At 41.1% G+C, this 14,170-nt stretch overlaps 1 protein-coding gene across 2 annotated transcripts; it reads left to right on the top strand.

The window, feature by feature from the left end:
• Positions 1-205: 205 nt before the first annotated feature.
• Positions 206-14,097, top strand: DNAJC5G (DnaJ heat shock protein family (Hsp40) member C5 gamma). Of its 2 annotated transcripts, none has more exons than XM_034421121.3 (6): positions 206-351; positions 5,205-5,323; positions 7,293-7,506; positions 7,655-7,808; positions 9,480-9,563; positions 10,868-14,097. In XM_034421121.3, exons 2-5 carry the CDS (start codon positions 5,211-5,213, stop codon positions 9,557-9,559), a joined length of 561 nt encoding a protein of 186 aa, XP_034277012.1. In that variant the 5' UTR covers positions 206-351; positions 5,205-5,210; the 3' UTR covers positions 9,560-9,563; positions 10,868-14,097. The 2 variants fall into 2 exon arrangements, with proteins under 2 accessions (XP_034277012.1, XP_087739483.1); XM_087883357.1 differs by having other exon boundaries at positions 347-784.
• The last annotated feature ends 73 nt before the right edge of the window (positions 14,098-14,170 follow it).

Below are 14,170 nucleotides of genomic sequence, written 5' to 3'. Positions count from 1 at the left end.
AAATCTCAGAAAAGACTTCAGCTATACCAGTGTTTCTCAACCTTGGAAGCTTGAAGATGGGTGGACTTCAACTCCCAGAATCCCCCAGCCAGCGCTGCTGGCTGGGGGATTCTGGGAGTTGAAGTCCATCCATCTTCAAGCTACCAAGGTTGAGAAACACTGACTATACGAAGAGCGTGCGAGCTTCTTACCCGACGTCTACGACGTACGAGCTCCAGCGGAATTCCTCCCGCGGCGCAAACTCAACGCTTGGCACGTCTTTCATCCAAGCACTTCCGCGTTTGCGCACTGAGCACCCTGAAGGCCGGTCGGGCCGGTCGCTTTCCGTGAGCGGAAGAAACGAGCCAGCGGGTAGGTGGGCTCGAGGGCCGGCCGGCGCGCGCGCGGGCGGGGTTGTGTGTGTGGGGGGGTTGTTAATCAGCGAGTGGCGGAGGGAGAGGTGGCTTGAGCGTCCCGCTGGGCCTTCTCTGAATCTCCGGGGGGGGGGGAGGAGGACCTTTTTTTTTTTAATTATTATTATTACTTTTTTTTCCCCTTGTCCGCCGCGGGACGCGCGCCGTCCAGTTTAGGGAGTTGCAAACTAAGTCCGTGGGGTTTTGGTTGACGGGCGGAAATAATAGGATTTTCTGGCAGCGTTAGGCCCAAGAGATTAAGCGAGCGCCTTACGAAGGAGTGACGGTATAGCGGCTTCTGGGCTGTAGGTAAAAGGTAACCGTAGGCTTTTAAAGGACGCGACTGAGGAGAGAGGAGAGGCGGATCCAGGGCGAAAACCCAGGAAACCCAGGTTTGTAGTAGGATGAGGGATTGTGGCTTCCCCACCCTATGGCTGACGGAAGCGAAAGTGGGAAAATGCCGCTTCTACTGATGGATCGTTTGATTTACTTGATTTCTATCGCAATAATTTGGCGCTGAAAGAACGGATTTAACAGGTCAGATGTTGTGAAAATGAAATGGAGGAAGGTGCAGGTAGTCCTCGTTTTATGACCACAATTGAGCCCCCAACATTTCTGGTGCCGGGCAAGGAGACCCTGCCAGAGCATAAAAAAAACAGGAATCGGATATGAAAAGTTTATTTATTTGCTTGATTTCTATTGCGATAACTTGGCGCTGAAAGAACGGATTTAACAGGTCAGATGTTGTGAAGACGAAATGGTGCCATGCAAAGAGGAGGAAGGTGCAGGTAGTCCTCGATTTATGACCACAATTGAGCCCAACATTTTTGGTGCCGTTCAAGGAGAACCTGCCAGATCATAAAAAAACAGGAATTGAATATGAAAAGTTAATTTATTTGCTTGATTTCTATTGCGATAACTTGGAGCTGAAAGAACGGATTTAACAGGTCAGATGTTGTGAAGATGAAATGGTGCCATGCAAAGAGGAAGGTGCAGGTAGTCCTCGATTTATGACCACAATTGAGCCCAACATTTCTGGTGCCGTGCAAGGAGAACCTGCCAGAGCATAAAAAAATAGGAATTGGATATGAAAAGTTTATTTATTTGCTTGATTTCTATCGCGATGACTTGGCGCTGAAAGAACGGATTTAACAGGTCAGATGTTGTGAAAATGAAATGCAAGGAGGAAGGCGACCTGCCAGAGCATAAAAACAGGAATCAGATACCAAAAGTTATTGAAGCTGCAAACAACAGAAGTTTAAGATAACCTGGTGGCGGAAGAATAGAGTCTGGTAAATGAGGGGTTTTCCAACTCTTTTTTTAAAGACTGTGGAACCTGTTTTGGAAAACAAAAAACCCCAGAACTCCTGATCAAAAAGCAAAGCTCCTGTGATAGAAAATTGCCTGTTTCGGTAAACTTTTCTTTTTGTTACTTTATTCTCCAGTGGAAATGCCATGGAACATAAATTTGAAAAACTGTACCATAAATTATGCCTTGGAGCATAATTTAAATAGTTCTTGACATGGAGAATGAGCTGGGAAGCAGGTTGTCCAGGAGAAACAGGCACTGAGACTTTCCATTGTTGTATAATTTACTTTAAGAAGAACAGTTTTATAGCTCATCTATTTTCTTTTCTTTTCTTTTTTTTATTTTCAACCTATTATGAGTCAAGCCATTGCCTATCTTGCAACCAAAATATTGGAGCTCTCTATGGAGTTGGTGTAGCAAATGGGGAACTCGGCATATTTTTATCAGTGTAATGGATAAAACTTTCCGGTCTGTAATTACAATTTAGAAGCTAATTGCAGTTTAATTATAAAGGCTGAATAATAACTAATCAATTTGGGATATCCTGAACAAGCAGGTTAATCATGGAAATGTCTTATTCCTTTGGGTAGTGCCAGCAAGAAAGGAAATAAAGGTTCGGCTGTTTTGGTGCATCCCCTTTTCTTACCAAACTAAGGAGGGCTGATAACAGAACGATGGATGTTTTATTTTGCGTTAATTTGTTCCTTTAAGAAATTCAGCTATCAAACATAATCTCTTTCAGCATCTTTATTAGGTAAATTGGGCACTGTTTAGATCATTGAAGGTTGGTTTATGATGTGCTTATTTCTATTCTTTGTAATCTTACACCGGGAATAATGGAAGAAAATATCTTCTGGAGAGGTTGCTGTTTGTCAGTTTTGGGTTTTAAAAAATCTATGTATATTGAGAATGTGATGGTTTCCCACTTAGTGGGAACTTGCTATTGTTTAGGTGCAACCTAGCAAATTTGTTTAAGTGCTAGAAATTTAAGTTTGCAATTCAGTCTAGATACGGAAAGTAGATTATTTTATTTCCTAAATAGACAGGGCCTTCTCCAGGAGTAAATATGAATTGTTTAACAGGAGACAGGAAATGTTTTTGGCATGCAGGATGCAAACATAATTTTTTGAATTGTTATTGAGGACACCTCTATTTATTTAGGCAGCTTTACAGAAATAACATTTCGAATACTGAGTGCAGCTTTTTACATAAGTCTCATTTGGGGATTTGTACAAGTTCTCACCAATGTGATCTACTGTAATGTACACTTTTATTAAATAAAACTATGGGATTTTTAGTAGATGGCAGTAAGGTTTACTGTATATTGACTGCTCTGGAATAAAAGAGGAGGAGGAGGGGGAAGGAAGGAAGCTCCTTAGCCCTATGTGGAGATCTCATGCAGTAGGATGATTATGATGATGATGTTCCTCAAGTGAGACCCCTCAAGTGATAGGATTGATTGTATCTGTTCGGGACACACTAAAGCCTCCAAACAGAGAATGCCTTGCCACATTGCTAGTTGTGTTTTTGTTTGTGGTGGCAGGGAACAATTGGAGTTGTGCTGTGTCTTTTCTTAAAGGGCTTAAGATAAAGTAAGCTCTTGAGGTTGAAAACACACACAGGATGGACCTAAAGATGTATTACTTCCTTCTTTGAGTTTTGAAACTGGAGCTGTTCTGGAAAATGAAGTCAATTGGAAAGCTTGTAACCTGCAGTTCTTGATTTTCGCTCTCCACAAGCTTTTGAAACCGAGCACCAACATTTTATAACTTTGGTTTGAAGAAGAAAGGATACCTATTTCCCAGGACCTTTCTGTTCGGTTAATTAAATAGATTTCTGCATGTGAATAAATATTTTTGTGGCCCATAAATTAAAGGAAACAAGCTACTTTACATATACTGATTAAACAAGGCAACCAGCAAAATGTCTTAAAAGTTGTTAGACATATATACCGCAATTCTTGCTTAGGAAGTTAAAATAATAGAATCTTACTTTCCTTAACTTCTGTTCAGCAAACACTCATTGTTTACTCTTCTGTTGGCCAGGAACTACTAGCAGAATTCAATGCTGGCTAATGGCTATTGCAGAAAACTCACCCAACCCTATACCTGGTACAGGACAGCCTCATTCCATTAGCATTTCAAATGAAATGACTCAGCCTTTGGGGGATTAATCTGACTAAGACATTCAGTCTTGCAGAGCCTGCTCAGACTGTCTTAACTTTGCTGGCCTGGTAGCACAACAGGAGGGCCTTGCTGTGTACTACGAGGGAGGCTGGGCTCAGAAGAAAATCCTGATTTAAACCAGGTGAAGCTGCAACACAGTACTTGGAGAAAAGCTGAGCCACTGCCCTGCAGGGTTAAGAAACAATATCCATTTTGGCCCCAAATAATAACCATTGCCATACATCAGATCAGCTGCTTCTGTTGATTCAGATGGCCATGTCATTATTTTCTCCGTTCAGCCAGTTCAACTGAGGCAGAAAGACCAAGGTTAGAACCAAAACTGAACCTTGCCCAGTTTTGTCATCTGGTTCTACGAATAAGCAGCCTCAAAGCACCAAGAAGAGCTGAAGCCTTATTTGAGGATTAGGCAATGAATTGAAGGTTTCTCTTCTTATAGCTGAATGAAATGGGTTTCAAAATGCACAGGTTCAGTGACTTAAGGCAAAGTCTTTATTTACCAAAGAAGGAGGGCAAAACATACATATCTTCCCTCCTGTTGGCCTGCATTGCTTTGTACAAGCAGCAGGGCAAAACCTGGCATGGTTATTGCTTCATATTTTTCTTCACTTTCTGGTGAATAAGGTATCTTCTTTCCATCCTACTTACAATCTTTTTTGGACTGTTGCCTTCTGGCAGAAGATACAAAACAATTAAAACTCGGATCACACGTTTTCTGAATAGTTTTTATCCCAGAACTATAATTGCACTCAACAATGAACTAAAGGGCCACCATCAGTGAGCTGTTGGACAGCATTACTTGGTCTGTCGTGTGGATGTTTGGGTGGTTTAGGGGTGGGGAATTGGTGGTGGGTGGGAGTGTGTTTGGGGATTGTTATGTGTGTTGGACCTGGTCTTTGGGTGTTAAGGAAATTTCGTTGTATGGGTATACTATGTATACACGTACAATGACAATAAAGTTGTTATTATTATTATTATCATCTGTTTACTTGGCAACTTTCCCATTTTTTCTCCTCATACCAAGGCAGTTTACTAAGGGTTATAGAATTAGGTTCTGTTGCAATAAGGTTTCTTTTCTCATCCTTTTAGCAGAGTAAGATATAATCCTCAAGCAAAGGATATGAGCAAGAGTTTTCCACAGCACAAAATGCATACCCTGAATGTTACCCAGATTCTTTGCTTCCTTCACAATGGGATGTAGAGCAGTTATCTTCACCCCTGTGTAGCAACAGACATTCTGATCAATAGGCATTTACTCTCTTTTATAATGACACTCTTTTTGTGCTATAACTCAGCCCTTTATGTTGCTGCTTAATTTAGAACAAGATGGCGGAAGGAGGCCGGCCACAGAGGAAGATGTCACGGGCTGGAGAGAGCTTATACCACATCCTGGGTTTGGAAAAGGGTGCTTCCCCAGAAGACATCAAGAAAGCATACAGGTCGGGTATCTATTCTGTGTTACTTGGATTGGGTTTTAAGTTAGCTTTCCTTATGTCCAAGAAGTTTGACTTCACAGGAGTCCCCTTGCTTTGGTCCTTTTGATAGTTGGAGGCAACCAAAAAACTGCATATAAAACAATGAACAGATAGTCATAAACAGAGAAAGTGCCCAAGAAAGAAGCCAAGCAGGGAAACTTCCATCATCTAGCATCAGAGGTCTCTGATAACCCGTTAGCAAGCTAGCATTGCTAAAATCTGTGGGTATATTTACATTTTACAATTTACATTTTACATATTTACAATTTACAAAATTGACTACCATACTCTTGGTTAAGGTGTTAAATAAAAATCAAGTTTCTGGGGTGCAGAAAATGCATTTTCTGCTATTCTACTCATTAAGGATTACACTTTAGGACAAGTTACATTATTCTACAGGCTGGACTTCTGCAAGGTAGTCTTTCATCTAGTAGTCCTGGGGTATCAGCTGTATGATGATGCAAAATGCAGCAGCACCGGCCAATTATCTGTGCCCCTAGAATGGCACATGTTATACCTTTGCTCTGCAAGCTGCATGCAGAAACAGCCCCAGTCTTTCAAGTTTCCTTCCATGCATGGAGGCGAGCTCAACTCCTTTGGCAGGCAGCTCTTTCAGGCAGCCCCCAGAGACAGAAGCAGCTGAAACCCATGCAGAGAATGGAGAGTCAGTGTGAGAAGGTAAGGAGTGTGAAGTGCCTCAGCCAGGTGGCAGAGACCTGTGCAGGCTGCATGTAAGTGTCTTTTTGCTCAAGGGCTGAAAATCTTACTTGGCTTTTGGCAGGAAAGATATTCAGCTCCCAAGTGAACACCCTGCACTCCTTACCTGGGAATCCCCTTAATGAACCATGCAATTATTTAATGAAAAAAACAGGAATGGTGGAATTTTGGTCATTGAACAAAGCAGTCATGTGGGCAGTTGTCTCTCTTAAAACTGTTTTGCTTTGCAACTGAGATTCTGGTCCCAATTGCTGTCATAAATTGAGGATTATTTGTAAATTAAAAAAAAATTAAAAATCATCCTCCAAATCATAACACATCACAGCCATAAAAGACTTCTGAGTCCTCTTAGTAGATCATATTGATCTACTAAGTTGGTAGATCAGTGTTTCTCAACTAGGGCATCTATGTTCAACTCCCACAGCCAACACAGCCATTGGTGAGAATTCTGGGACTGAAGACTATACATCTGGAAGTTTATTTAAATTTATTTTTTTACTTCATTTTACTCCATACATTTACTCCATACCAACCATTCAGTTTGTATGGCTGCCCATCTTACCAACTGACTCTAGGCATCAAAAAGAAATTAAGTATATAGTACAAAAATTAAAATACATAGCAACCAAAAGTAAATCACATAACATAATCATTAAATCCACTAAGAAACCAAAAGGACCTTAAATATACCCATCCTGCATAATAGGATTGGTCAGCTAGAAACCATTGGGGAGAGATGGTCCCTCAAGTAACCTAATTCCAAAAGGTGACAACCAGCACCTGGAATTGAACCAAAAACCACACTGGCAACCAATGCAGTTCACAGAAAATAGATATTGAATGCACCGAATAACTTGTGCTGCTGCATTCTGCACCACTTGAAGCTTCCAAATGCTCTTCAAGAGCAGCCCCATGTTGAGGACATTGCAGTGGTCCAGATGGAAGATCGAGTTGCTAAAACTGAGTCACCCTGTCTACTGATGGTATTTGAGGATTCTGCTGTTGCCCACAACACTTTTTTCTAAACCATTTGATTCTAGAGCCTCTTTCTGTGACCTGTTACTGGTCTTACTAGGAGACAGAAGGAAAAACTATGAGCTCAATCAATAGCACTTACTATAGAAGGAGCTGTTGACTTCCCTGAGCTTTGATGGCTCATAATCAGGATGTTTGCTGATGTGGCTTAAATATGTATTCCCACACCTTTCTTCCCCAGGAAACTGGCTTTGAAATATCACCCAGATAAGAATCCTGATAATCCAGAAGCAGCAGAGAAGTTCAAGGAGATCAATAATGCCAATGCAATTCTCAGTGATGAGAACAAGCGGCGTCTTTATGATGAATACGGCTCCATGGGACTCTATGTGTCCGAGCAGTTTGGGGAAGAAAGTGTGAAGTATTACTTCCTCATGTCCAAGTGTTGGTTCAAGGTAGGTGGCTCATAGAAGAGGAACAGACAGGTTTTTTTTCCTTTCTCCAGCTATTTTTTTTTCTGCCAGCTATTACTCTGACAATGAGTGTCTGTTATTGATTACTTTTAAGAGGTGGCTAATTTTGTCATTTGCACCCCTTTTCCAGACAATAGTAGCGTGCTGTAGCATCTTTACATGTTGCTGTTGCTGCTGCTGCTGCTGTTTCTGTTGTGGGAAATGCCGCCCACCTGAAGATGATGAGTCCTATAAGTATGTCAATCCTGAAGACCTGGAGGCCCAGATCCGTGCAGAAGACAATGGTGAGATTGTTAGGGCAAATACTGGGGTGAGGGTGGACTTCAGTTTCATGAACTTGCTGACCCCCAGAGCCAAGGGAAATGTTAGTGGAGTTTTTGGCATATGCAGCTCTTTCTCCTCCAGAGCCGCGGTGGCGCAGTGGTTAGAATGCAGTACTGCAGGCTAATTCTGCTGGCTGCTTGCAATTTGGCAGTTCAAATCTCATCAGGCTCAAGGTTGACTCAGCCTTCCATCCTTCCGAGGTTGGTAAAATGAGGACCCAGATTGTTGGGGGCAATATGCTGACTGTGTAAACAGCTTAGAGAGGGCTGTAAAGCACTATGAAGCGGTATATAAGTCTACTTGCTATTGCTATTTCTAGGGTATGTCAGATGCAACCTGTATGTCTCTTCACATGCACAGAGCATGTTCACATGAACTCTGCTCTTTTGTTCCCTCATTTCCTGTCTCCAGGGACCTCTTGCAAGTACTGACTTCTTGCTAGCTTCTGATCTCCAGGAGATCAAGTGTTTAGCTGGCTGGGCCTGTTAGGCAGAATTTATTTAACTTCTGCAATTAATGACAGGAAGAAATCAATAATCTTTTTCTGCTGGGTTTTCTGCTAGTTTTCTGATTTAATAGGAAAAATGGGAAATATTCTACACAGACTATGCTTTGTATGACTGAAAATGGCATACAATGCTGACCCAAACTTTTTCAGTGATTTGAACAGGAAGCACACAAAAAGTATCTGCATTAAGACAGAGGTGTAATGAATGCAGTGTAAATCCTCATGTGGTTTGCTCATACTTTTTACATCTCCTCAGAATGTGTTGATAAATATTCTTTTTTACTTAAAGAAATCGGAGGGGGGGAGTAAAAACTGTACAACAGTACAACACTTTGGCTACTGACATTGTGGGTGTGCCATCCCTGAATATTTTAAAGAAGAGGCTGGATAGTCATCTTCCAAATATAGTTTAATTGGTTTTCCTACACACAGCACAGGGTTGGACTAGATCAGGGGTGTCAAACTCAAGGCTCTTGCTTAAATCTGGCCCACAAGGCCGGCCTGGAAATAGCAAAGGACTGGCCCGTGGTGCCTCTGGCAGCCGAAATGGGGCACGGGGGTCCTCACATGCCCCCCCATGCCCCATTTTCAGCCTGGGTGGCCTGCAGCACTCTGCCAGCCAAAACGGGACGTGGGGGTGGGGTGCAAGGCCCCCTGTGCCCCATTTTGGCCGGCAGGGTGGTGCAGGAGGTCACCAAGGCCGAAAGCGGGGTGCGGGGGAGCAGTTTATCCAACATAGTGACAGGGTGCCAAAATAAAACCTATAATGGAGACTTTGCTGATTTTCTGGCTACAACAAATAAACCAAAAAGTTATATCTAATCTAGACATATGTTTATAATGTTTTAGATTTTATGATTCATATTTTTATCTCATGTTTTTTTTGTATCAAAATGTAATGTGAATGTTCCATACAATAATTAATAATCAACCTGTAAGTCCCCTGTCCCCGTCCCCCCATCCTATTAAGTTCAGTCCCTCTCCCCTCCCCCTGTAAGGTAGCCAATCTCAGGTCTAGGGCACAGACAAATGATTACTGTTAATGGAATGTTGAGGGTTGTGTTTTCCTCCTGTTCCTCTGCTTCAAACTCACAAAGCTGAGTGACTATGTTATCTTCCGTAGGTGGCGATGCTATCCGAATGCAGCCAACAGCAAATACAACATTGCACACTACAGATGAGAATCAGTCCCGCAAGCCATGACCTTGTAAGCACGGCTCGATCACTGGGGTGTGGTGGGAAAGTCATGGGGAAGCTACAGGAGCCTTTTGGCAGCTGGTGTCTAGATTTAGAAGGGTCTAAAAGAAGCTTTTTGCTACTAGAGTTTGTGACCCTTTTCCTCACCATCATCTGCTACTGTGAAGCAGTCCCCTCTGTTTTCTGAAATGTAATACACCCTTGGCTAGATCTAGGATCTTTTTGCATCAAGGACGAGCTTTTTCCAGAACATCACTGATCTGGGGAAGAGCTGGTGGGTTAAAATCTGCTGTGGAATGGAACTCTGCTGCTTTCTGTACAGGTAGCTCAATTTAGAGCCACAACTGAGCCCAACATTTCCATTGCTAAATGAGACGTGTGTTAAGTGAGATTTGCTCCATTTTACGACCTTTCTTGCCACCGTTGTTAAATGAGTCATCGCAGTTAAGTTAGTAACACGGTTGTTAAGTGAATCTGGCTTCAGCATTGACTTTGCTTGTCTGCAAAAGGGCGTCTCATGACCCCAGGACAGTGCAAGTGTCATAAATGTGAGTCAGGTGCCAAGAATCTGAATTTTGATCATGTGACCATGGGGATGCTGCATTAGTTGTAAGTGTGAAAAGTGATCATAAGTCACTTTTTCCAGCGCTGTTGTAACTTTGAATGGTTGCTAAATGAACTGTTGTAAGTCGAGGACTACCTGTACTACAACCTGAGGATACACACTCAGAAACTTACTATTGTAATGACTGGGCTTGTTCAATACATTTTCAGAGAACAAATCCCTTGCCAATCAAAGGCCATGTGGATAGATTGAGTTGGCTAGTTGTTGCTCAGTTCACAAAGTGATAGTTACATGCCTGAGATTTACCTGGAGGATTGATGCAGCTGACTGCACTGGAGATGGGCAAAGTAGAAGGCGAGGGAGCCATGGCCAAAAATACCTGCAGCAGATGCAGTCATTCCTCATTAGTAGCAATATTGATACCTGCTTGGGCGGAAATGCTACTCTAGACAAGTCTCTATGGCTAAGACCACCCTGAACAATTGTCTCATTTTATGTGTCGGTAGTTGCTTTGGCTCTCTCTCAGTCTCTTCTATTTTGGTGACTGATCCACTGGTTAGCACTGGAAGAGATTATTTAGAAGAAGAGGAGGCATCCTTTTCTCCAGATCACGAGTGCTGTGCACAGACCAACAGCAGATGTTTCTTAAGCCCAGTACAAACACCTGTCCATTCTAGCAGGCAAACTCGCTTTAAAGCTTTCTATCTTGCTCCTTCTTTTCTAACCTCACTTTCTCTTCCCTCCATCAGAATTCGGTTTCCAGTCACAGCACAGTTCCTATTCCAGCAACCATTCCAGAGACATCCTGCCCAGGTCTGAATTACCAATCCTTTGGACTCTGGACAGAGAGCTCCCTCTCCAGTTGTGATGCTGTGCAGTGACTTTGGTGAGGGTGCCTGAATGCCTGCTTCAGAGTCATAAATCTTCTCAGGGAACGTGGCCACAGGCATACTCAGACCTTGCAAGGAGCTGGTTTGAAGGAAAGAGAGACACTTTAGCTCCGCCTCTTTAGGCCCAAGGAACAGCTTCCCCTTCTCCAGCAACAGAACACTTCTTTGTTTAGCCTATATTCCCACAGCAATGAAGGAAAAGAAAATGGATGAATGTTGCCAGCCCAGCAGTTTTTATCCCCAGTCATTCTTTCTCCTTCCAATCTTGGTATTTTGTCTTTTTAAGCCAGCCATATTGTGCCCTTGTCAAAGCCCAACTCATGATGGAGGAGGGGATATTGGGCTCCCTGCCTCCCAGTGCCAGGGAGGCAAACTGCCCTGCTAGGGCTGTCCCCTGGCAACTGGGACTGCTGTTTCTGACCTATGCATTGGTGCCAAGCTGCATTTCAGGGTGTAGTGTGAAGTATGGTGGGATTTGGAGTGCCTGCCTGGTAAGTTGGTGTTGCCCATCATCTCCCATGATGAACTGCTGCTCCAGAGAACTTTAGTTGCTGTGTAGCATCCTGCCTCTTAAACTGCCCCGAATCCTTTTCTGTGGGGCAGTACTGGGCAAGGACATTTTTCACACTGTGATTTTAAAAAAAAAATTGTTAGGATTTTATCAGCACAATTAAATATTTCTGAAGGAAAGAGCCGGTTTTTTATTCATGTTTCCTTAGGATGTATTCATTCATACATTCCTGGGAATATTGGGGTAGGTCTTATGTACTTTGCATGCAATCTGCTTGGCCCTTCAAGGACATCCTAGTTTTCCCTGTATGCTGGAATTTTTTAGTAGAACAAGGCAAGTAACAAATTATTATTTTTAATATATTTGTGGGCTGTATTATGCTATTTAAGGATCAATAGCTGGCCTTGAAACCATACCAACAATTAATATTTAATTTGCACATTAACTTGGATGGGAATGTATGTTGAGTTCTGTCTTAGATCTATCCTATTCAACATTTTTATAAATAACTAGGCCCTAGAGAGGAATAAATGTTGGGAGGTACCTTGGAAAACAGAATCAATATTTAAAACCATATTTAAATATTGATATTTAAATGATCAAGAGCTCTAAATCAAATTACAAGAAATACATAGCTATAGATCAAAATGTATATAGCTGATAGGAATGGTCATAAACTATAAGATCAGCAAGTGATACTATAGAAATTTGTTTTTTGGGTTTTTTTATTTTTTGTCATTAGACAGCACAGGTTGTAAGGGCCCTTTCTCTCTTGCACACATTGGGGTGGAATAAGGTGCCCACAACAGATAAATAATGGCAGCAGGAACCATCATATGTGAGCCAGTACCAGTATGTAACAATTCAGGCTTCTGAGGAGAAGTTTGACTTCCACTCTTCCATGTCTGACCTGTTTTGCTGCAGTCATCTTTTATTCTTTAAATACTTCAAGATCATTTTAAAAGACACTCACATAGGAGATGAAGCTAATTTGTTTCATTGCCTCAGAGCAGTGTTTTTCAACCTTGGCAACTTTAAGATGTGTGAACTTCAACTCCCAGAATGCCACACTTTGAAAAATAGCCAAGTTGAGAAATCCTGCTCCAAAGAATGTATCTTAATCATATGAACTCTTTGACAATAGAATAGAAGCAGAGGTTGAATTATTGTCAAGAGAAGTATAACAAATGGATATATGTATGTACAGGAACTTGAACTTTTGAAATTGTATGTTTTTATAATTTAATTACAAATGTGCGCTATTCTAGAACCTAACATGCTTGACCCAGCCTTGCCTAAAAACTGCATAGTCTCTTCAGTCTTAATGGTATTATATGGCTTAAGAATAATTACTTTGGAACTAATTTGACTCCCTGCTTTAGCAGAAAAATAAGTATTAAGAAGTGACTATTCTTCACATTTGGGAGAATAATAAATGGGACAGGAAGATATAATCAGATACACATTTTTGCTTTGAGAATCAGATCTAGGTCCAAGCTATTCCAAAAAATGTTTTCTTTTATATATCTTTTTATTAACAATCTTTTAAAGAATAGAAAAAGCTAACATAATCTAATATAAAGAAAGAAAAAGAAATCAAAGAGCGGTGCAAGAAAAAAACACATAGAAAAAATGTAAAGCAAACGCCTAGAGAGGCTGTAAAGCACTGTGAAGCAGTATATAAGTGCTATTGCTATAACTTTACCTGTATGGTTACAACATACCTCTCTTCTTTCTATATCTATTCTGTTTAATCATCAAAACCATAAATCATGTCCATTTTTTCTATTTCATGCAAAAAGTCTGTAAGGGATTTCCAGTTAGCAATAATTGTAGATATTTCTTTTCCCTAACCAAAGAAGTGAACTTAGTCAGTTATATCATTTTTACCAACCATTCCTCCATTGGAGATAATGCCAAATTCTTCCCTTTATGCATACAATAATCTTGCTGCATATATAAAGTTCCATGTCTTTTCCAACCCTTTGTCCATCAGTCCCAAAAGAAAAAAAACCACTGGTTTCAATTGTACATTAATCTTTTAAGATTATCTTAATCGATGTATGTATTTTAATGCAAACATTTCTAGCTTTTTCTTGCATATTCCAAGCATACTCCAGGCTCTGTCCATTGCACCAATATCCTGCGGTGTTTAATAGAGATTTTGTGCTGTCCTGGACATCTGTGATAAAATCTTCTGTTTCTGTTGTAAGCTGAAAGCCTTTTAGCTGCTGCACTAAATCCACACAAATCTTTTCTAAGAAACCTTTCCAAGTATTCTAATCCCATGTAGCATTTCAGTGGGATGGATTCAGTCAGTGGGTGAGTGCTTTTCCTGCAGAAGCTACCAAATCCATCTTTTGGCATTTCATTTAAAAGGATAATAAAGTAGCAGGGCTGAAAAACCGAAATCCTGGAGAAGTATGATCCATCTGAAGAGGCAACAATGGATGGAAATGATGTGTTTCAACCTGATACAATTAACAAATGTTTGTATAGGTATTAATGTTTTGTTTTTTAAAAAAATATATGCAGAAAGAAGAAAACCTATACAAAAATAAAAGTGTCCTATACTAAACATAATTACTCAAATGTTTATTCCATCCATCCATCAGGCTTTACAATTGAAGTCACTTTACATTTAAGCCAGT

Source organism: Pantherophis guttatus, chromosome 1, assembly GCF_059756535.1.
Source record: "Pantherophis guttatus breed Tessera chromosome 1, ASM5975653v1, whole genome shotgun sequence".
NCBI lineage: Eukaryota > Metazoa > Chordata > Lepidosauria > Squamata > Colubridae > Pantherophis > Pantherophis guttatus.
This window is presented reverse-complemented; position numbering and strand designations above follow the sequence as displayed.